Source organism: Engystomops pustulosus, chromosome 9 (assembly GCF_040894005.1).
Source record: "Engystomops pustulosus chromosome 9, aEngPut4.maternal, whole genome shotgun sequence".
NCBI classification, from domain to species: domain Eukaryota; kingdom Metazoa; phylum Chordata; class Amphibia; order Anura; family Leptodactylidae; genus Engystomops; species Engystomops pustulosus.
In genome coordinates, this window is record NC_092419.1 from 10,059,652 (window position 1) to 10,082,732 (window position 23,081).

General features: G+C 45.9%; 1 protein-coding gene across 1 annotated transcript; it reads right to left on the reverse strand.

Annotated features, from left to right (window-relative positions):
- Positions 1 to 1,009: 1,009 nt before the first annotated feature.
- TGFB1 (transforming growth factor beta 1) lies at positions 1,010 to 22,235 on the reverse strand. Its single transcript, XM_072125802.1, has 7 exons — positions 21,444 to 22,235; positions 7,161 to 7,315; positions 4,357 to 4,474; positions 3,262 to 3,339; positions 3,013 to 3,163; positions 2,472 to 2,625; positions 1,010 to 1,913 (listed from the first exon to the last, which is right to left on the reverse strand). Exons 1-7 carry the CDS (start codon positions 21,751 to 21,753, stop codon positions 1,755 to 1,757), a joined length of 1,125 nt encoding a protein of 374 aa, XP_071981903.1. The 5' UTR covers positions 21,754 to 22,235; the 3' UTR covers positions 1,010 to 1,754.
- Positions 22,236 to 23,081: the final 846 nt, after the last annotated feature.

Sequence of the window (23,081 nt, forward strand, 5' to 3'; positions counted from 1 at the left end):
TTAATAATCTCTGCCCACCATATGTTGTCAAGGGAACACAAAGCTGCTTCAGACCAGAAGTTTTGAACGATTTCCTTAATTCCTGATAAAGTTTATGAAAACAAGTCATGGACAAAGTTGCATGATGGCGCATGTGGATTTCTAGCATTTCCTTCCATCTTATCACCATTGTACAACATTTTTTATAAAATTCGATTTTCCGCAGTATATGTAGATCATATTCCAGGATATCATAGTCTTCCCATTGCATCCTGTGTAGAGGTTTTTGATGATATCAATGGGCCCACGCTGACAGGAAGTCTGACGGTGTTTCCACTTCAGGAAACCCCTGTTTGGATATCTGTGAACGTTAGTTAGATGTTCTGTTACTTTGGACATCTTGTGCTTTAGATGTTTGCTCATCCATAGACGCCAGAGGTTTAACTTGACGTTCCTGGGCCCCAGTGCAAAAAACCATGACATGGACTCCCTCCTACTAAAACTTGGGTCGTTATATGGAGCTTTGGGTCCGACCAGGTTCCAGGACTTGGACTCATCGACTACCCACCTTCCTCCTTAGCAATACCCCTGTTGAACACATATATACTTTTGCTACCAAGGCTTGGAGGTGGTTACGACCCTCATCGATGAGTCTACATAAAGAGCGTCTCGTTATGGAGGACTAAGCTTGTCCATATCTGGTAATGGGAACTGTGTCATACTTCATATCACCTGAAAGTAAACCAAAAAATAACTCACAACAGATGACAGCCCATCAATTGGGGTTCCAGGAGAAGGACACCCCGTGATCAAATGATTGTCTGAAGACCCTACTAACAAAAAGGGATAGACTAATGTCAATATCTCCTCGAAAGACTGCAACCCTAAGGAGCCAAGTGTCCAAGCAAGGCTAAGACCACCCAATATCGTGACAGCCCAATATCTTCTGGACTCATCATCAGACATAACAAATCATTCTGAGGAGGGGTATATGATGGTCACCATGGTCAGCCTTCTTCTGAGGTTCCCTTTATATTGATCAGTGATGAGTGTCCTACTTGGGGTAAGTCAGGATGAAGAAGAAGTTCTGCTTCTCTATCCAGGTTACTTTCTTCTATCCAAGGTGCCATGACTTGTGTTGAGGCAGGACTTGCTGTACCTGTACACCTCTATTTATATACAACAGCATCAAATATGGCATTATTTCATATAAATGTGTACATATATAGTTATGAAGTTTGGGAAGGGACGTCTGGTGAGAACTAGAGGGTTGGCAGTATTGGAGACGTTTGTTGGAAGTTGACTTGTTCTTGATGGCCGCAATGAGGGCAGGAAACTCATGGGCCATTAATGGCAGTGTGTGGTGCTCTTAGTCCTATGGCCCATGTGAGTTTTGTAGAACAATCTACAGTCCTGTGTTTCCTAATTGATACATGAGGATCCTTCCTTGAGTATGGTCGGTCTAGTCCTTGTTGAGTTTTCGAGAGGCAGTTCATTGTCACCTCTCATACATGGGTTGATGGAGGTAGACTATCGCCGCAGTACGGGAACCATTGCCAAGACGCCCGGTTTAAAAAAAAAAAAGAGTCTTTGATGACCTTTGACTTGCAGGAGATACTCCACTGTTGACCTTTGGCCCCAGGCATTAGTTTCAAATACAGAGGGGTGAAGGGTGAGGACAAGTGTTGACCACAGGTCATTCTGACTAAAGTATGTGTAGCGGGAGAGTCCAGTACCACGTTGTTTTCTTAACCTTTGATCTTGATTCACGAGTCTCAGCTACACTGACAGGATCGTACCACCATCTTCGACAGTTTCTCCACCTTTGGTGTTCGACCAACATAGTAGATGATCGGGAGGGGATCTAAGACATCGGGCACGCAGCATGGAGAGATGGATGCTCCTGGATTGTTTTGGTTGTAGAGGGACAGGACCTGAAACAAGTAGAGTCAAGTATTAGCCCTGTCCTACTGCCGGTGTAGGGAGGGTCAGGTGCTATGTGTGGTGCTACCTGGAGCCACTGGACACCAATACTAGGTCTGTACCAGGTCTCCGAACTACGGCTTGTTTATAGTCTCGTCATTTGGAGTAGAGATAACTTATAGCCCCCTAGATCAGTGGTGGCGAACCTATGGCACTGGTGACATTCGGAGGCATCCCTGTTCGAAGAGTGAAAAGGTGTCGGACTGGAGCTCAAAGATTCTGGTAGCAATAAGTTTGTTACTGCCTAAATTGCCGTGTTGGCACTTTAGGAAAAGCTAGTGGTTTTTGGGTCTCAGTTTGGGCACTCGATCTCTAAAAGGTTCGCCATCACTGCCCTAGATTGTCTGGGTCTGGTGTTCCTGCACTCTCAGTTTACTTCCCTGGTGGTCTCCTTCTACACTATATGGGCTCTTGTCTTTTCTCAGTCTCATACCCTTCAAAATATCTGTCCTCTTGCATGAGTACATACAGACCGAAGTCCTATGTAACTGTGATGTCCTCATACTTACCCGGCTGTACTGCTTGTCCATGCTCCAGATAAAGGGACAGTTCCCCAGACAATAACTAGCTTCGTAGCCTTTAGGTTCGTGAATCCACTTCCACCCAAGGTCCTTACGGAAGTTAATGTAGAGCGGTTTTACGCAGCAGTTTTTGCCGCTATTCCTGCAAATTAAATAGATGAGGTTAAACCAATGAAATCCTGCGACAACTGTGTGATAACTATTCTACTATCTCCCCAAATTCAGGCCAAATGTCCATCATGTATGTCAACTCTTATGGTACGGTCACTTGAGGACGATCTGGGCATAACCCGGTGATGGTTGCAATCAGAACTATTTTCAATTGCTGAAAATATAGGACCCCCCAACCTATATTTCATCCATACACCCAGGGACATGAGTGGGGCTTTCTTCAAATCTGCGGGAATAGGTTCATCATTGCTTGTAAGACCACTTCTCCATTCAAAGATGGCGGCTACACATCAGTGGTCTGGGGCCCTCTTTCTCCACGCTGGATACGCTATTGATGCCGAGCAAGTCCTATACTTACGTGCGACAATATTCTTCGTCCACCCCTCGCTTTCTGCGGCTGCTGGGTCCCTCTTCAACCCTCCCCTTTGGGGTGTATGTAATAAGCAGGTAAGGACTTTGTTCCGCATTGTCGCTGAGAACCTGCATGTCGCCCCGCGTGTCGGAAAAACCTGGAATAAAACATGAAAATGAGTATTTACCACTTGATGTGGGATGATCTTGAAAATATTTATGTTATGTTTGGGGTTTTTGCCCTTTCTTTACTTACCCCCTATTTTCACCTGGATCTCACTCTCGGGGCCATTGCAGGAACAAGGTTCTTGGAGCTTGAAGCTCTCGTTGGCTCCTGTAGAGAGAACAGGCACAGACATTACTAGTGGAAGAGATGATGATCTGCGTGTTTAAGTGCATCTTTATATATCGATATCTCATCAATATATCGGCAGTCTGGGCAATTTCAAGACATCCTCCATACTGAAATGTTGGGGGAATGCTGTTATATTTTAACATCTCTTTGATCTCAGGGTAGAACCCTACATCCTCTGACAAAAACTTGCACCCTTGACCAAACCAGGCATGTATGTGTACGGCAGAGTCGAGAAGAAGGGTTGTCAACCAAAGCTCATGCAGCGGACAACTACTGAAGGTGTACACTGGCTGGGGTGTAACTTGAGGGTGATGCAATTAGAGAGTTGGAACCTAGAAACCTTAAAGGAGACCCAAGAAGCGACATTTCAGCATATGAAGAGATCCACACTATAAATAATACATTATAAGGTAGGTAGGGGTGCATTAGGACTGCGATGGCCCCTACAAGTCTGGAGTCACTTCCTACATATGATACTAGAATCATTTCTTGGGGAATGGAGGACTAGTCCCTTCTGCCGATCTTCAATCTGTGGTTTTAGGACCTGAAAGGTCCTGAAATGGCTCTTGTGTACATTGAGAGCAAGAACAGATATATGATGATTTCATGGGTGAAGGTCCTTCTCAGTATAGAATTTGGTGGGTGGTTTGGGTGGCCATGGGCCTCCTAGAAGATTTGACCTCCAGGCCGCCTATATTATAATCCACTAGTGAACAGATGTGATTATAATAGACGTCACATGATTAACAAAAGCTTCCATAATCGTAGGACCCCCATTGAGCAGTAAATGGGGCATTGCTATCAGGGTCCACTAAGAAGACTTCCAGCTACCAGGGTAATCCTTCCAATGGAGCTACAAAATTTACCATAAACACAAAAAAAGGCCCAAATCAAGACGGAAGAAGAAAGTGGATGAGCCCTGGAAATTAGAAGGAGTCTTGGAGGGACAGATGGTGGACACTCTTCAGAAACAGATCTTTGTGACCAATGTCTCACCTGGTCGGCTCAGCCACCACCTCACGGTCTCAGTGACATCAAATGACAACCACTCCCCGGGACTTCCTGGGAAGACAAACCTACTGTCCAGGAATCGAGAGGACGCGTTGCTTTCTACCTGTGGGAGGGAATAAGTGACAGGTCTTTCATGGGTGCAACAAAAACTAATTTCATCATGCATTATGCAAAAGAGTTTCTCAGTGCACTAGGGGAGGGGCCATGTCTGCTGGTGCCCCACTTTCTACTTTCAATGCCAAGTTAATTTGCATAAAGATAAAAACTGAATTTCTCAAAATTGACTCAACAATGGGAAATAGGAAAGTTATGTCCGGTATGTAGCAGCCTACACCATGACTATTTTAGTTGTGGGGGGAATTTAGAGCCGGTTAAAAGTCCCTCAAAAATGTTTAATCTGTGTAAGACTTCTCAGCCCATAGGTAGACCTGATCTCAGATTATTTTTAAGGTGTTAGTGGGTTGAAGGAAAGAGTAAACAGTGTTTTCCAGAAATCTTGTAAAACGTACAGGGGGGACAGGTGGGCAAAAAAAGGGCATTTGCTCGGCACCAGCTCCTGGTTCCCACGTCCTTTCAGTCAATCATTTGCCTCTTCGAAACCACAGAACATCACTCGTGGCGTAGGATGAAGTGAGGTCCAATTTTCCAAGGAGGCCACTGACTGGCCAAAGGGGGTCCTGTGACTCCATACACTTCCCCCATGCTGTCAGCACCAGGATCATAAGTTCTGGTGCAACGCAGAAACCAGGAGATGAAGCAGGGTAAGGAGACCTTGTTTCCAGGAAAACCCTAAAAGCTCAACAAGTTCGACCCGTTTATAGAAACTATATAAACCCAGAAGAAGGAAGAAAACACTCAATTTATTATGGCCACAGGAGAGGCCATCTACCTATGATCGGTGCTTTGAAGACAACAGGACCATGCAAGATCATCCATTCAGGCCCAGCACAACACAGTAGATGGACCAGGACCATGCAAGATCATCTATTCGGGCACAGTAGGTGGAGCCAGAATCAGATGACTTCATGTTCGTACCAGAGGATCCTCCGTTTAGCCCAATCTCTAACTCAATCCTGGACCCCAGAGGAACAGCAGAAGACAACCCAATGCAGAGGCTGGAACTGCGTCCACTATTAACTGGTAGATCCAACAAACCCTGGAGATAGCAGGTCCATGCAAGATCATCCATTCAGGCCCAGCACAACACAGTAGAGGGACCAGAACCATGCAAGATCATCCATTCAGGCCCAGCACAACACAGTAGAGGGACCAGGACCATGCAAGATCATCCATTCAGGCCCAGCACAACACAGTAGAGGGACCAGGACCATGCAAGATCATCCATTCAGGCCCAGCACAACACAGTAGAGGGACCAGGACCATGCAAGATCATCCATTCAGGCCCAGCACAACACAGTAGATGGACCAGGACCATGCAAGATCATCCATTCAGGCCCAGCACAACACAGTAGAGGGACCAGGACCATGCAAGATCATCCATTCAGGCCCAGCACAACACAGTAGAGGGACCAGGACAATGCAAGATCATCTATTCAGGCCCAGCACAACACAGTAGAGGGACCAGGACCATGTAAGATCATCTATTCAGGCCCAGCACAACACAGTAGATGGACCAGGACCATGCAAGATCATCTATTCAGGCCCAGCACAACACAGTAGAGGGACCAGGACAATGCAAGATCATCTATTCAGGCCCAGCACAACACAGTAGAGGGACCAGGACCATGTAAGATCATCTATTCAGGCCCAGCACAACACAGTAGATGGATCAGGACCATGCAAGATCATCTATTCAGGCCCAGCACAACACAGTAGAGGGACCAGGACCATGCAAGATCATCCATTCAGGCCCAGCACAACACAGTAGAGGGACCAGGACCATGCAAGATCATCCATTCAGGCCCAGCACAACACAGTAGAGGGACCAGGACCAATCATCTATTCGAGCACAGTAGATGGACCAGGACCATGCAAGATCATCTATTCGAGCACAGTAGATGGAGCCAGAATCGGATGACTTCATGTTCGTACCACAGTAGATGGAGCTTGAAGACGATTGGCTTCATGTTTTGTGTGCTCTTGGACTGGACCACCAGAAGATCCTCTGATAAATCTACAGTAACCTCTAACTCAATCCTGGACCCCAGAGATAAAGCAGAAGAAAATCCAATTCAGAGGCCAGAACTGGGTCTACTAATACTTTCAACTGGTGGATCCAACAAACTCGAGGCCGACTCGCAATGTAACCACAGACTGTGAGCTGGAAATAACGTCCCGAACTACAAACCTGCAGTGATGAAGAACGGCCATTGAGTTATGGAGAAAAACCCCAAGTAGAAAAAATTCTTTCCTGATTCTTACCGATTTTTCCGACATTCATACGAGTAGATTTGCATATAGCGGATACAAGGAAGATATCTCACCAAAACTTTCAACCAGCAACAAATCCCGCAGGAGCAGGCGCCATAATTTTACGGCAATGTTTAGGTTAAAGCAATCTTTCCTACCGAGGAGGTGGTGGGTCCAGGATTCAGATGGTGTTGACCATGGGAGGTATTCATGGATTAAGTTCTGGTCAAAGTGATGGACATTGAGTTTTGAGGAAGTTGTCCATGGGTTACACACAAAATAATTTGGTTTGTAACCAACAGTGGGCCATTATTTCCTGGGGGACATAACTTCAACTAGGTTATGAGGTCCAGCACTGGTAATGCTAGAGCCGTCCTAATCGCCATGGTAACAGTGATAACCCCCATCCCCCGGCTTACCCTGTACAGCTCCAATCTGATCTCATTTTGATGATCCATGTATTTATCTTTCTTCCGATACATGCGCAGCTCCGCATTGTGCAGTAAGTCCGGACTTTCCACAACCTCCTTTGCCATAGATGCGTTAAAGGTCAAAACATATTTCGTCTTATCATCTGTATAAAGAACAGAGAAATCCGGACATTAATGTTACATTATAAATAGAAGATAATATAATACAACATGAATTCTGAATGCAACTCTGCCAAACTGGGCACCGGTACACAAGTCCACTGTGAATTAGATGTTCTGCTCAGCTCCTCCTGCTCTATAACATGCTGCCTGCAGATAGGACACTATGTACAATCTGCTCATCTCCTGCTGCTCTATAACATCCTGCCTGCAGATAGGACACTATGTAAAATCTGCTCAGCTCCTCCTGCTCTATAACATGCTGTCTGCAGATAGGACACTATGTACAATCTGCTCAGCTCCTCCTGCTCTATAAGATGCTGCCTGCAGATAGGATACTATATACATTCTGCTCAGCTCCTCCTGCTCTATAACATGCTGCCTGCTGATAGGACACTATGTAAAATCTGCTCAGCTCCTCCTGCTCTATAACATGCTGCCTGCAGATAGGACACTATGTACAATCTGCTCAGCTCCTCCTGCTCTATAAGATGCTGCCTGCAGATAGGACACTATGTACATTCTGCTCAGCTCCTCCTGCTCTATAACATGCTGCCTGCAGATAGGATACTATATACATTCTGCTCAGCTCCTCCTGCTCTATAACATGCTGCCTGCTGATAGGACACTATGTACAATCTGCTCAGCCCCTCCTTCTCTATAACATGCTGCCTGCAGATAGGACACTATGTACATTCTGCTCAGCTCCTCCTGCTCTATAACATGCTGCCTGCAGATAGGACACTATGTACAATCTGCTCAGCTCCTCCTGCTCTATAACATGCTGCCTGCAGATAGGACACTATGTACAATCTGCTCAGCTCCTCCTGCTCTATAACATGCTGCCTGCAGATAGGACACTATGTACATTCTGCTCAGCTCCTCCTGCTCTATAACATGCTGCCTGCAGATAGGACACTATGTACAATCTGATCAGCTCCTCCTGCTCTATAACATGCTGCCTGCAGATAGGACACTATGTACAATCTGCTCAGCTCCTCCTGCTCTATAACATGCTGCCTGCAGATAGGACACTATATACAATCTTCTCTATAACATGCTGTCTGCAGATAGAACACTATGTACAATCTGCTCAGCTCCTCCTGCTCTATAACATGCTGCCTGCAGATAGGACACTATGTACAATCTGATCAGCTCCTCCTGCTCTATAACATGCTGTCTGCCGATCTTCACATTCCTCCATGCCCCCCTGGTGCAGAGGTGGTGGGAAGGGGAAAAAATTGCAAGTGGTATCAACAAGCGATTATTTTAGGGCTTCTACACCACTGGCCCTGATAAATACCCCCCGGTGAGCCAGTATTCAATAATTACCTCACTATTAATAAATCGGGGTCACGATGTACAATACACACAGCTCCTCCTGCTCTATAATATGCAGATTAGACCTGACTTATCCCCATGTGAAGGGTCTAATACTACACATTACATATCATGGCTGAGGGCCTGGCTGTAGCCTTAGGTTATGGGTCCTCTGCTCGGACGTCCCACTATAAGAGATGAATGTGTAGAAACAGGCGGATGAGGAGATGCAGCAGCTGAGGCACGGTACGGCTTCCTCAATCACAATCCTCGCCATTCCCCAGGGTTATGATTGGCCGGATCTCCGCTGATCACCATAATGACTGCATTGTGAAGGGGACACATTGTAACAATCCGCAGCCGATTCACATTCTCTACAATTAGACTGAAAATCCACAAATCTCTCAGTTTCTAAACTTTTTAGTCTCTAAATAAGAGACAGCACAAGATGGAGACGGCGCCGGCAGCAGAGCGGCAGGGATGGGGTTAAGCAGGTGATTTTCTCTTTTCTCTTCCATCCGGCTCAATGTGGAAAAAGATTGAGTTGATTCAAGGAGGTTTCGCTTCTTATTTTCCATCCTTGATTAGTCAGGACGTCGGTGATGGAGCCTTAATCCCGGCATCAGCCATAGAACAAGTCCTGAAGGGAAACCTTGTGCTACCAGAGGCACCGACCATCACACTCCATCCAGATAAACCAGGGACATTACTCCTAGATCCAGGCACCGGGACTGTGCTATCTTCTTATATTTCTTATCCATAATCTCCTTCCTTCTAGATTCAACTTGAAAAAGTATGCTAATGAGCCTGAAGGGCTCCGGGGGGCATTACCAGAGCCCCTCCATGCTCCACAAGCTCACACTGTCTCCCTCTCCCTTATATGATCTCACTGCAGCAGAGGAAGGGGGAGTGTTCCTGCACATTGTAACAGCCCGTGAAGCTGCAGCACGAAAAGGCTCTGGTAAAGCCCCCAGAGATCTTTAGGCTCATTAGCATAATTTAAAAAGTTGATTTTAGAAATAAGGAGGCCATGGACAACAAATATAAGAAGATACTAATAAATCCAGGCACCGGGACTGTGGTAAGTGTCCGTGATTTTTCAGGATGGATTTTGATGGTAGATTTCCTTTAAGATTTAACCGGATAGAAGGAAAAAATGAACTTCAGAAAGTTGTCTGTACATGACATGATTCTTTTTGGCAAAGAGTTGGACATGTTGAGGGAGGAGAATACAAAGGGTGACCGATCCATCACCCAATAGACACAATGGGGCAGATTTACTTACCCGGTCCATTCGCGATCCAGCGGCGCGTTCTCTGCGGTGGATTCGGGTCTTCTGGCGATTCACTAAGGTAGTTCCTCCGCCATCCACCAGGTGTCGCTGCTGCGCTGAAGTTCCCCGGAATGCACTGAAGTTCACCGGCCTATTCCTAGTGAAGGTAAGTGCAAGTTTCGCGACATTTTTTTTTTTTTTAAATGCAGCTGTTTTTCCGAATCCGTCGGGTTTTCGTTCGGTCAATCCCCCCCCCCCCCCCATTTCCGTCGCGTGCATGCCAGCGCCGGGGCAATTCAGGGGAAATCGGCGCAAATCGGAAATATTCGGGTAACACATCGGGAAAACGCGAATCGGGCCCTTAGTAAATGACCCCCAAAGTGCCCCATAGGGTCCATTTTATTCCAATGTGTCGGGATCTGTGACAGAGACTTGTGATTAGACCCTGCTGTGTAGTGGTCTTACAAAGTCCTATCTGACATCCTGCTATACAGCAGACTGCTCCTCCATGCTGCACAGATTTGTTTCAGGGTTCCTCTAACCAATAAAGTAAGAAGCTTGAAGATAAACAGTGATGACGCTGCAGTGTGACAGTGAACTAAGAATTACAGGATGAAGATGTTTGGGTAGCTGTATTTCCCAACTTCTTGCATGGTTCCAGCTTTGCAGCGGTACTTCCCGTCTTCAGCTCCTGCACCTGGCTGGAAGTGTGACAGGGGGGTTCAGCCAATCCGTGGCCTCCTCAGACCACATGACATCCCAAGGTCCAAACAGGCCAAGGATTGAGCAAAGTGGGTCCAGTGACCTCCCCAAACAGCTCCAGCCGCGTGCAGGTGCCAAAACACTGGAAGTACCAGCGTGACACAGGACCAGGGAGCCAGAGCGGGTAAGTACACTGAGAAGCTGGAGAAATAATTGACTTGTGGTGGATTTTACACACAAATTAGAGAGAATTTGTAAAGATTCCAATCCACTTTAATCGCTGCAGGTTTGTTTGTTTCCAGCAATTTCCTCTGTGGTTAACCCCGTGCGTCTCCGTGTTTCTGTCTGGTGCTGCCACGAGAATAAAGATGTTTTTGGATCAGATGATGTGACTGCTGCCCGTGTCCCTTCTATTTCCCTGTCTCCGTATTTTCCTGCAAAGTCTGGAGTGGATTTAGAAGGAAGGAGAAATATAAGTCCGTCCCTTTTCGATCCAATCAAAAAACTGCCGCAACGTCTGAAACAAAAACTTCATATATGTCTCCAGCCAAGGACAGTAGAACGTCTTCGAGGGGGATGTGTCTCCTGGGGATCATCATCTTTAGAGACGTATGGAAACTTTCTCCACTCATCATGGGAAAATAATTCAACAAAGTGTCTTAGTGGAAAATGGAAAACTCGGCTTCAAGTGCGACCGTCCAAGACGCCTCCCTATGAGAGATGAGCCGACCCCATGGAGGCGTTTGGCTTCAGCCACCTGACCCAGACGTATTGCCGGATTGGCAGCCAAATAGCCAATCCGGCAAACCCTGGCAACTAGCCGCGGCTGTGATTGGCCAGGGGGTGTCCACCTGACAGCCAATCCGGCAAATTGACGCCCCTAGCAACTAGCCAGGGCTGTGATTGGCCAGGGGGTGTCCACCTGACAGCCAATCCGGCAAACTGATGCCCGTAGCAACTAGCCAGGGCTGTGATTGGCCAGGGGGTGTCCCCCTGGTTTATCATGATGGACTTTGATGGTAGATTTCCATTAAGATTTAAAATCTTATTTCACAAAGTTGAGAAAATGAGTTAAATCATTTCCCCAAAATACTTAGTGAATAAAGTTTCAATATGTTTCTAAAGATGGAGACCTCTGGCCAATCACAGCCATGGCTAGTTATCAAGGATGTCAATTTGCCGGATGGGCTGTTGGGCCACCAATGCGACATGTCTAGGTCGGATGTCAGAACTCGATCCGACCATCGGAGCCGCTCATCTCTACGTCAGTGGGCGACTTTCACTGCTCTGATGAGGAGCAAAACCTGTGTAACAGATGGAACTGGTTTGGCACAATCCCTCGTCTCGGGCAATGACTTATAGGAAGTCACCTTCTAAGAGGTAAAGAAGGGATAGATATTGTGCCAGCTCTGACTACCGCGATATTTATAGATCACAAACACTAAACAGCTCAGTGGATTCCTGATTTATTTTCGCATTGTTTCTTTTTGGTCAGGGGGCAGGGAGCGGCTGGTGTTTCGACAAACATCTCCACAAAGAGATCATTGATGTCTATGGAGGAATGTGTTCCCGTGCCTTAGACCAGGTCTATGCGCCCACCACCAGGACTATCTGCCCGCAGACTCCGCCGCTCCGCCCACTCAATAACCCTGACAAAGAACAGAAAGTAGAAGAGGAGATGCGTTAGATTTTGCCGTAGGGTCTACAGTCCCTTTGATCTTATTCCTGCCTGGAGCCTAGAAGTCTTCATGGGAATTGTATATGTGGCAGATACGTCTTCTCCTGCTGCACAGATGCTCCAAAATTCTGCATTTTGTAAGAAAAATGATCATCTGTGACCCACGCGCTGCCTCCCTTACCAGTGCCGCGCAGAACTTTGATCTTCTCCAGTTACTCTTATGTCCATAGTAGTCATCAGTGAGACAAAGTCCTAGCACATCCTCAACAACGAAGCAACTCAAACCCTCTAATTTGCGGTCCGAAAAAACAGACGCCTTATCCATTAGGCCATGTGGATCAGAAGATAAAGGTCGGAGATTTTCTAGGACTTGGTCTCAGAGATATCTGGACTCCACCAGCCCTTTATACAGGCTTCACTGCTGATGGGACCACCACCTAAGTAAAATATCATAAAGATGGAAATTTACAACGACATTGGGGCTCATTTACTTACCTGGTTCAGTTGCGATCCAGCAGCGCATTCTCCGACGAGGTTTCAGGTTCTGCCGGGATTCACTTAAGTCGTGCGCCCGATATCCTGCAGGTGTCGCTGTTGCACCGAGGTCCGCCGGATTTCACCTTTCTCTTCCCGGTGCTTGTGAGTGCATGTCAAGCGACACAAATTCTTTTTTAAATTCCGTGTTTTTTACGAATCCGACGGGTTTTCCGACGGCCACGCCCCCCTGATTTCCGTCGCATGCAAGCCGGCGCTGATGCGGCACAATCCGATCGCGTGCGCCAAAAACCCTGGGGCAATTCAGGGAAAAACTACGCAAACCGGTAATATTCGGGAAACCCGGCGATTCGGCCCCTTAGTAAATGAGCCCCATTATGTTATTCCTCTAAATGAGAAACTGTTCATCTCGCATTAAAGCGAATGTCTGGCATTAAAACCCAGTTTTTAAATACCCCACCCCCATACCCCAGGGACAAACCAGTTAGCCCCTCTCTATAGGACACGGAATAACTTGCTGATCGATGGGGTCTCAGTGATGGGTTCCAAGAACGGGGGAAGAACGGCTGCTCTCTTCATTTGGGGGTACGACGGGGTCTCAATGTGCTCACGATCCGTGGGGGTCCCGATCAGCAAGTTATCCCCTTTCCTGTGAAGTGGAGAACCCTTTTAAAAGCTGCAGTTCTGTGGCCAACTATTCACCTTCATTCACTTCTACGTGGTCGGACCCTCAGCTATCTGTAGCTTATCCTCTGTATAGTGGATAGGTTACATTTATAGGACAACCCTTAAATAGTTGCGGGGGATTCTAATTCAGAAGCTTGATCAATCAGCTTGGCCTGAGAGTAGCTATGGAGAGTCTCTACCTCTGGAGGCTTCACCAGGACCTCCTCTCTCCTGACTGGTGGGGCTCCTACTGAAGCTGGAATAGAGAAGTGCTCCGAAACAGTGTAACAGCCTGTGAAGTTACAGCATGGAGGGGAATCTGATAACACCCTCCAGAGCTCTTCTGCTTCATTAGCATAATATGAAAAGTTAACTTTGGAAGGACGGAGGCCATGGGTAACAAATATGAGAATATTACCAAAGTCCCGGTGCCCGGATCTACGAGTAAGGGTCCCTGGTTTATCATGATGGATGTTACATTGCCCTGTGCCAGCTTCAGGTGCCAGTCTGACCCTGGCACGGCAATTTTTGCTTCTGATCTATAATAGTCACGGACACTTACACTGCAATATCAGTTATTAAAGTTCCTCACAGTCTATTCATACATTTAGGAATATAGGAAATATTGCTCAAGAGCCCTTCCCCCTCCTGACTGTTCCAGAAACCTTCATTTCCATCGGCCTCTAATGTCCGGGGAGGATTTAAAGATTTGTTCCTGGAAAATGTTTTCCCTAGAAATGTGAATTTACGATCTTCTCAAACACATCTCTTCTCGTAGTTGGTTCAGTTCCCTTTAGGATATTTTGTTCTATGATTTTTATGGACAAATTAGGTGCCTAAACCTGGTAACCAGACAGCTGTGCCTTGTGCCCCTCATGTAAATCCCTTCTTGGATGTAACTGCTTATTACTTGTTGGTAAATTTTCAACAAACTTAAACATAAACCAGTAGTAAAACTGAGTACAATAAACGTTGTCATATATTATATCAGAGGAAAGTGATTCCTTCTCCGCTTACTTTGGCTCTTATCATCCCCCTCTACTTCCCTTCTGATCTGCTTTAAAATTAAAATTGTTGCTGAATTCCTTCTTGCTACCAAGACTGACAAAAAGCTGAATGAGGAGTCACATTACACAGAAACTCTTGGCAGAGGTGGAAGAGTGAGTCCCAGCAGCTACATCTCTACACACCAGCCAGAGGGAATATCCCAAAATACAGAGAGATCACAATCATGTTCTCCCGCTGGACGAAAGGTTTCTGCAAAGTTTGATGGAAATTTAGATATTAGAGAAGATCAGACTCGAAACAATGGAGTTTGGGTTTTGCCTTATAGGGTCTCCCGATCCCGACTCCGGACTTCATTAAAAGTCTGGGTCCGACTCAATCGCCCTTCTATTGACTCTGGTGCATGTGTGCCGGGAATTACATGGCGGAATGTTGCATGGCAGCCATTTTGGGGAGGATCAGTACTCCCCAGAAGGTCATGGTGAGCGCCGATCCTCCCCAAAATGGCTGGTACATAAGTACCAGCGTGCACCGATCATTTGACAGCACGGATTTTGGGTGTTACTGGTGCCTGGTTCAATATTTTAGGAAGGGCCCGGCACTCCCCATGATGTCATTGGGGAGCGCTGATCCTCCCCAACATGGCGGAACATCAGTGCTAGCATGTATGCCATGCATCAATCATTAAAACAGTGAACACTAGGGTATTACTAGGGTTGTGGTCCGGTACCAAACCCGGACCCTAAAGATGATTTTTAATTTGTGTACTGGCCTGAACTCCGCTGGACTCGAACTTAAGTGAGTTCACTTATCACTATTTGATCATTTCAATAATAAAAAGATGGGACACAAAATCCAACAAGCTCTGAGACCCCTCCATGCACAGAAGATGAGCCACCGGTCAAAGTCCTCGGATGCGACCACAATGTCACACGTGAATGTTATTCCTCTAGAGCCTAAAGTTGCCGCCGGTGCCAGTATTATAACATTTCGGTAAGTTTGATGGCGACAAGTTACTTCCCTCCTTGGATACATCGTCGTCTTACTTCGAAACGCATGAAACCTTCCCAAAATCCAACTTCATCTTTGATGTGTTGGTCCTCGGGACTGAGGTGGCTCAGTAGGGTCGTGCCGGCTCCACACGTGCGCTCCAGACGGGCTCATGTTTCAGGTGTGGATCAGACGGCAGCTCCCGTGTGTTTATAATGAGGGCGGTTTGGGAAGTCTCGGTAACAATCGCTTCATAGTCTGAAGCCCTATGGGATAGGGGGCAATGGGGGCTCAGACAGACAGTCAAATAAATAGTTTACTATTCCCAGGTTCCCCCTCCTTAAATAAAAAGGAGATGTTGCTACGCGAGCGCTCGGCTGATTTTCCTCTAAAGCAGGTTCCAGCGATTATACAGTTCCCTGACGCAAACACCCGAAGTGTAAAAATAATCTCATCACAGTTTGACTCATTGCTTGGGCATCCGCGCTGCACACAGGCAGATACTGTTGTCATATCTGCAGAAGATACATTCCAGGAGGGAGGATCCAGAGCGTCATCTCATTCCCATTTCAACTTTTCCCATTATACGGTGCAGTAAAAAAATTTCTGCTGACAATATTGCGTCTGCTGCGTCTATTGCGTCTGCGTGTGGAGCCACTGATGGGGATTGAGAGGGAAGGAATATCATAATTCAGAATCCTTGTGGAATTTACATGTTACCCATGAGAAAGTTTGGTCCGAGAAACTCACTACATTGTGTTTGTAGCTTCACAGGCTGTTATGCTGTGCAGAAGTACGTCCCCCTCGCATCATGTGAGATTACATCGGGCTCGTGATGGGTCATTCGCGAACGAAAGCCGACTCTTTATGGTGAACAATAGGAGTCGGTTCTTGGCAGAGACCCAATAGCTCGAATCGAGTAGCCCCTCCTCTTATTTTTGAGCCATGCCCCTTTTCGGGTTAAAAGTGGAGCGGGGACGGGTGTCTGAAAATGAATTTCTATGTAATTACATAGGGAGCCCTTCAATAGCCAGGAGAGCCATCAGCATAATGATCCAACTCACTATAAAGAGCCGGACTTCCCATCACTACATCAGGCTGAGGGAGGGGGAAATGCTGAGAGAGCAGAGGGATGAGGAGACAGTTTAACAGCATGTGAAGCTACAGCACGGAAGGGCTCTTATAACGCATCCCAGAGCCCTTCTGACTCATTAGCATAATTTTAAAAGTTGATAATAGAATGAATGAGGCCAACAAATATAAGATTACCGCACGGTGGTGTCACGGGGCCTGGATATGTAAGTGGCACTGGTTTATCATGATGATGTTTGATGGTAGATTTCCTCAAGTTCTTAGATCTTTCATGGTTGTCCAATGCCTCGCTAAAAGATCCTCCCATGCCATCAGCTTGACACATACATAAAAGTAATGGATATAACCCTAACCCTACACTTTTTTTTAAAAAAATGGCCTACTTATGGAGGTTTGCCAGGTGCAAATGCAGGAAATCTTCTGGTGCTTCCAACCTCTGCATCGTGATGGGGGAAGCCCACAGCATACATAGACATGCTGCAGGTTGGGTCTGCTGCAGGTAACCTGGGACTGGACAGGATTATACATACATGGCTGCCTCTACCGCACCAGTCCATAGATAAAGTCCGGTATTGGAGCTCATCTCTATTGAAGTGAACGGAGCTGCAATACCACATACTACCAACAGGCAAACTGTCCATGTCTTTCAGGGTGTGTTCACACTTTCAGTTTTTCAGATGCAGTTTTCGGTGTCCAAAGCAGGAGTGGAAAAAAAAGAGGAGTAACAACCCTTAATGATATGTCCTCACCCATTGTGATCCATAACTGCTTTTGGCTTCTGAAAAACTGAACGCACCCTGAGGCTAAATTATCCTCAGTACGGCAGCTTGACTCCACCCTCGGATCATGGACACATGCTACAATGACCTAAGAGAGGGGGTAACCTTGAATTGGGGCTTTATTGCATGTCTGTGAGAAGTGGCTGCTCCATTGGACCAGACATGGAGAGACGGAGAAAGGCAGGAAGACCTTGTGAGGGACCTTGCTCTGCTTGTTATGATGTTCCCTGGTTAAACTCTTTGAGCTATTCAATGATTTGTGTTATATGTGCCTCATTGTGAGCTTGAAGTCTAGCCTTCTCTCCATCTGCACATCAATGAACCTTGGGCCACCATAACCCTATTGTAGGTTCACCAGTAGTCCCTCTATATCCTGGCAACACTGCACAAGACCAGGTCAAGTTATCAGTTTGGAGACGTTCTACCTAAGTCATCTAAGCCATCAAAATGAGGTTCTTGCCAAAATTGTTCAAATCCTTAAACATTAGGGCTCATTTACTAAGGGTCCAAATCGCTCTTTTTCGTCCGGTTTCCCGAAAACTATCGGTTTGCGCCAAATTGCCCAGGGTTTTTGGCGCACGCAATCGGATTGTGGCGCATCGGCGCCGGCATTCATGCCACAGAAATGGGGGGGCGTGGCCGTCGGAAAACCCGACGGATTCGGAAAAGCCGCGGTATTTAAAAAAAAAAATGTGTCGCTTAACACGCGCTTACATGCACCCAGGATAGATTGGTGAACTCTGGCAGCGACAACTGGTGGACATCGGGCGCACGACATTAGTGAATCGCCGGAAGACCCAAATACTCGTCGGAGAAGGCGCCACTGGATCGCAACAGGACCGGGTAAGTAAATGTGCCCCATTGTCATCAACTTCTTCATTATAGAGGTCCAGTATTGGTGGGAAGAACGTAGGTCACCTGAGATCATGGTTATAACGCACAGTCTGGTGCTCCTGGTTGGCGGTCATCATTCAGTGACTCAAATGTCTGACTGAGTACAAGTAATGCTCTACACACGATGTGACATGTAACGTAGTAAATGACGAGAGCAGCGGCGGTGCGTTTCCTGGTCATGTGCCACGAGCTTGCACAAAAAAAAATAAAAAATAAGTGGAGAGGAAGAGAGAACCAGGAGAGAGGTCCTGGAACTAAGAATGAGGAAATACTGAAGAAAATGGAATAGAGATCTGAATACGAGGGGAAAACCAGAGGAGAAGCGAAGAACAGAGATTTTAGGAGGATATGGAAGAGAAACAAGACGAGGAGGAGGACAGGACAAGCCAGGATGGAGGAAAATCAAGGTATGAGGGACATAGAGAGAGTTTCGAATAATAAGAAATTTGAGAATGAAGGTATCAGGAAGGTCAAACAGAGATATAAAATTATAAAGAACAGAGAAGAGAAGTAAAGGTAAGAGGTTAAGGAGAAAGAAGAAGAGAAATATCCAGAGAAGATAAAAAGATGGACTTCTAGATGTCCGTCCACCTTCAGTAGATGTTGGCCACTCTCTTGTTGAGTTGATGGCTATTCCTCTTATACATGTACCGCTTGATTCAGAAGAGCTGCAGGAACTTTTGGTGGCAATTTGTATCCAAAAAGACAAAACCAATGGGTGATAAAAAAAAAAAAAATACCCCAGAATTCTTTCCAATTGTTGCGAAAAGTTTGGAGATAGTTGGCCAGTCTTGCCAAAATTGTTGGGTAAGACTTTTCTCTTGTGTTTATAAGGACTTTATGAGACCTTATTAAGGAATAAGATAAGAGGGGTACAGTGTTGTCCCCATTGGTAGAAGAATGATGTGAGGGACAACAATATAGATAGATTGGGCGGAGTCAGGAGATGGGAACAGAAGAAGAAAAGCTGATCGAATGAGGAGGCGACCTGGAATCAACGAGAGGTAGAACGGTGGTTAACACAGAAGAAAGGGGACCTCGTTATGGTTCCCAAATCTGACACCAGAGACAACATGGACAGATTTTTTCCCCGGCATGGCTACCAATAGCCCATTCCAAGCACCTTACTTACACTTACAGTAATGTAAGAGAAGGGGAGACCGGGAAGGGTTATCCACCTTGGGATGGGCCCAACAACAGCCATAGGGACCTTTTAAGTGAGTAGAAGGACGTGAAAAATTAAGTCTGTAGTAAAAAATATGAGAAGGACCTAGAGAATAGATGCACGCAGTAAGATTACCTGCTAGAAGGTGCAGAGTGATGAGTGATGTGAGAAGGACGGGTTGGATGAGGCTGAAGTGAAAACAAGAACGAGAAGAACTAAAAACAGACGACATAGAGGGTTCAATAATCAGGTACAGAAGAGGAGAGAGCCCAAGGTATAAGAACGTGTATCATTGTACCTACACAAAGTGTCAATCAGAATACAGGAAGTCCCCGGGTTACGTACAGGATCGGTTCTGTAGGTTTGTTCTTAAGTTGAATTGGTATGCAAGTCGGAACTGTATATTTTAAAATTGTAACTGAAGCCAAAGTTATTTTGGACTCTGTGACAATTGGATTTTAAAAATGTTGGATTGTCATAAGAACCAGGAGTAACACTAAAGCTTCATTACAGACGCCGGTGATAACTGTTACAGCTGATTATTGTAGCCTAAGGATAAAGTACAGTAATTACCTATATCCAGAGGTCCGTTTGTAACTAGGGGTCGTATGTAAGTCAGGTGTTCTTAAGTAGGGGACCGCCTGTACATCAAAGTACTACTAGGGCTATGACGATACACTGCACTCCCTGTAAAAAGTAGAGTATGACCCTAGTAAAGGTATGTCATAGAAACCGCACGTACCCCATGACACGGGGAACACATACCACAGGTCAAGACCCCAGATTGTACATAATAGGAGAATGGAAACAGAAGATGGTAAAAACTTGGAGGTGAATAAAGAAGAGGTGATGATGACAAATGATAAAAAAAGGTCCAAAAAAGGGATTTCTATGGCTTTCACGTAACAAAAAGAAATGGAGGGATCAAGGAGGATGAAGGAGGAGAAATAAAGAAAGGAGACGAGAAGGAAGACAGCAAATACATCAAAAGAAGGTGGAACAATATGAATTGACCATGAGGGACCACAGAGAACCACACGAGATGTAGGTGGATATTGCTGACAGGAAGCCGAGCTGTAATGGGGGTAATGGAGTCGAGAACAAGGTAAACAGAGGGGGTCGGAGACGAAGAACACGAAGGATATGACAGCGAATTAGAGACAAATACACACAGGACTGACAAGGAGAGACTGAGCAGGATGAGTGAGGGAGTGAAGGGTGGATGGCGAGAGATAAGGGAAGGATCAGGGTCACAGATCTGGAGTAGGGATGTGGTGGAGGCTGCAGCCAGAGGAAGAGGAGATGATATGGAAGCAGTGACAGGACAGACAGGAAAACATGCAATGTGCTTACAATTTGGCCTGTTAACCCCTTCATCCGTAAGCTGCAAAACTGGTTTTTATTGTTCCCCCACAGAAACACTGCCACTTTTTGGATTTGAAATGTTGAAATTGTTTCCGATGAACGGTATACAATGCTGTGATTGTTGTATTCAGTCAACACAACTTACACCCAAGTACTGGGGACATGACTACAGGATGGGTACAAATTAACTTAAAGGGGGATACCTTGTCAGTGTCTGCTAAGTAAGGATCTCAGATCTTTAAAACAAGGTTCAAGTCCACCATCACTACTTTGTCAGCTTCTTTCGGGTGACCCCCATGAAGGACTATTATAGGCAGCATCAAAGAACTACTATCAAGGACAGTTGTTTACCGAGCACCTTATTCTCGAGAACGGCGCCCCGGTGATTTAACAATGATGTCCCATTCTATGCCACCAATCTTTCATGAGACAACTCCTTCAAGATGGAAGAATTGTTTTGCCAAGTTGTATACATTTTGGTTCCACACATAAGTACATCAAACACCAAAGTGATGGCCAACAGCGTCGTAAGAGATGAACTGTTGATACTTGGTGGTACAAATAGGTTTTTCTACAGCCAAGACTTCGTAGACTCTTGAATCTTATAACAGATAGCGACACCGGATATCACAAAAACCTCTACAATAAATACAGTAATATCACGGTCAGAAGTTGTGTTGGATCTTACCTGTTTTGAACATGTTAATTCTCAACACCTGCTCCGAGTAATATCCTTCCACCATCGGCTTCTCTTTCTCCGTTTTCTCTTTAATTGCCTCCAAAGTGCTATTGTAAGCGGAGAGGATCTCTTCGGAGACGGTCATCTCTTCGCTCTCCACATCCGGAGGCTCGGTAAGCATTAATTTACTAAGAATTTGTCCTCTGATGGCTTCGATCCTCCGTTTTTTCACCTCTTCCATATCCACCGCCTTGCACGTTGACATCGACTTGGCCACATGGAGAAAATCTAGCAACAAAAACATCAAGTGGATTTTCATGTTTCCTGCTTTCAAATTCAGATCTTGTTGACATCAAACTTTTGAGGATTTCCGTACGGTCAACCACGTCCTTCTAACTTTTTTTTTAATTTCCCAGCTGGACCAATCTACACTAAGGATATTTTCAGGTGCTCGGTGATCATCCCCTAAATACTCCTAACGTCTCCCCGTCCATAAGGACAAGTCCATGTTCAGAGACAAGCTGATGTCCTCCAGCATCTAGGTCGAGCAAAACATAACGTGACCAACTAAAAGTTTATGCAAAGTCGGTGATTTGCATCGCACTCTATAAGAGTGGAAATTTTGGCAAGGTGTTGAGCGAAGGTCCCGAGTTGAAAGTTGAGATGAGTTCTGAGAAGTTTTCTTTGACTTGTGCCTTGCTCTCAGTGTAACTTGACGGCCTTGTCTCGCAGCTTGCTAGAACATGCTTCTCCCGTCCCCCCTCGCTCCTTCCTCCTGTGTGCAGTAACAGGCAGGGTTTTTTTTTTTAATGCTTTTTCTGTAACAAGGCTCCACCCAGGATATGATGGTACTTTTAAGTTTAACACAGAGTAGTTTAAGGAACTGCTGCGGACTCCTGGGGGTGGTGGTGAGGCTTAAAGCTGAAACCTGATAATGTTTTATTAGAAAACCGTCAAAGCAGAATGCACTACTTACTCGTACTTGGAATAAACAATTTCACCAAACCACTGAATTGTGAGAAGGGGGGGGGGAGCGTTTGGCAGGGAGAAAAGTAACTGTAATGATAAGGACTAATTTAGAACACATGAGAGTTTGTGCAGGAGAATCACAAATGTACAAATTGTAGGAGACGTAATTTGGGTTGAGTTTATCGTGGGAGTAATAGGCAGTATGGAGCGATGGCTGGAGAAGTTATCATTCCCGAAAGACTGAAATTCTATTTTTTGAACATTCTTTCATACGCTGAGGGCTTGGACTCCCACAGATCCCTTGTACCCCTGAATAAATAGAGAATAGAGTACACTGCTCAGCCATCCCTGGGAGCCCTACAATTGTGATGAGTGATGGTTCCAGAGGTCAGCTAACAGGTCAACATTAGTGAGGACCTACGATGGTATGGGTTCAGCAGGTTTGGCCAAATCGGGAAGAAAAGTCGTGTGTGGGCACCCGGACCCACTGCTTACACCCACGATCAGTGTTGGTACCTATCGCAGGTCTTCAAATGCCACTGTCAAAGCATTGTGATGTCATCAAGGATGGACAATCCTCGGGAAAAATGCTGCCATAGGTTCTGCATTTAAAGGGTTAGCACCCACCAATCGTGCGTTATAGCATTGGGTGGGTGTGAAAAGCTGGTTGGTGGGTGA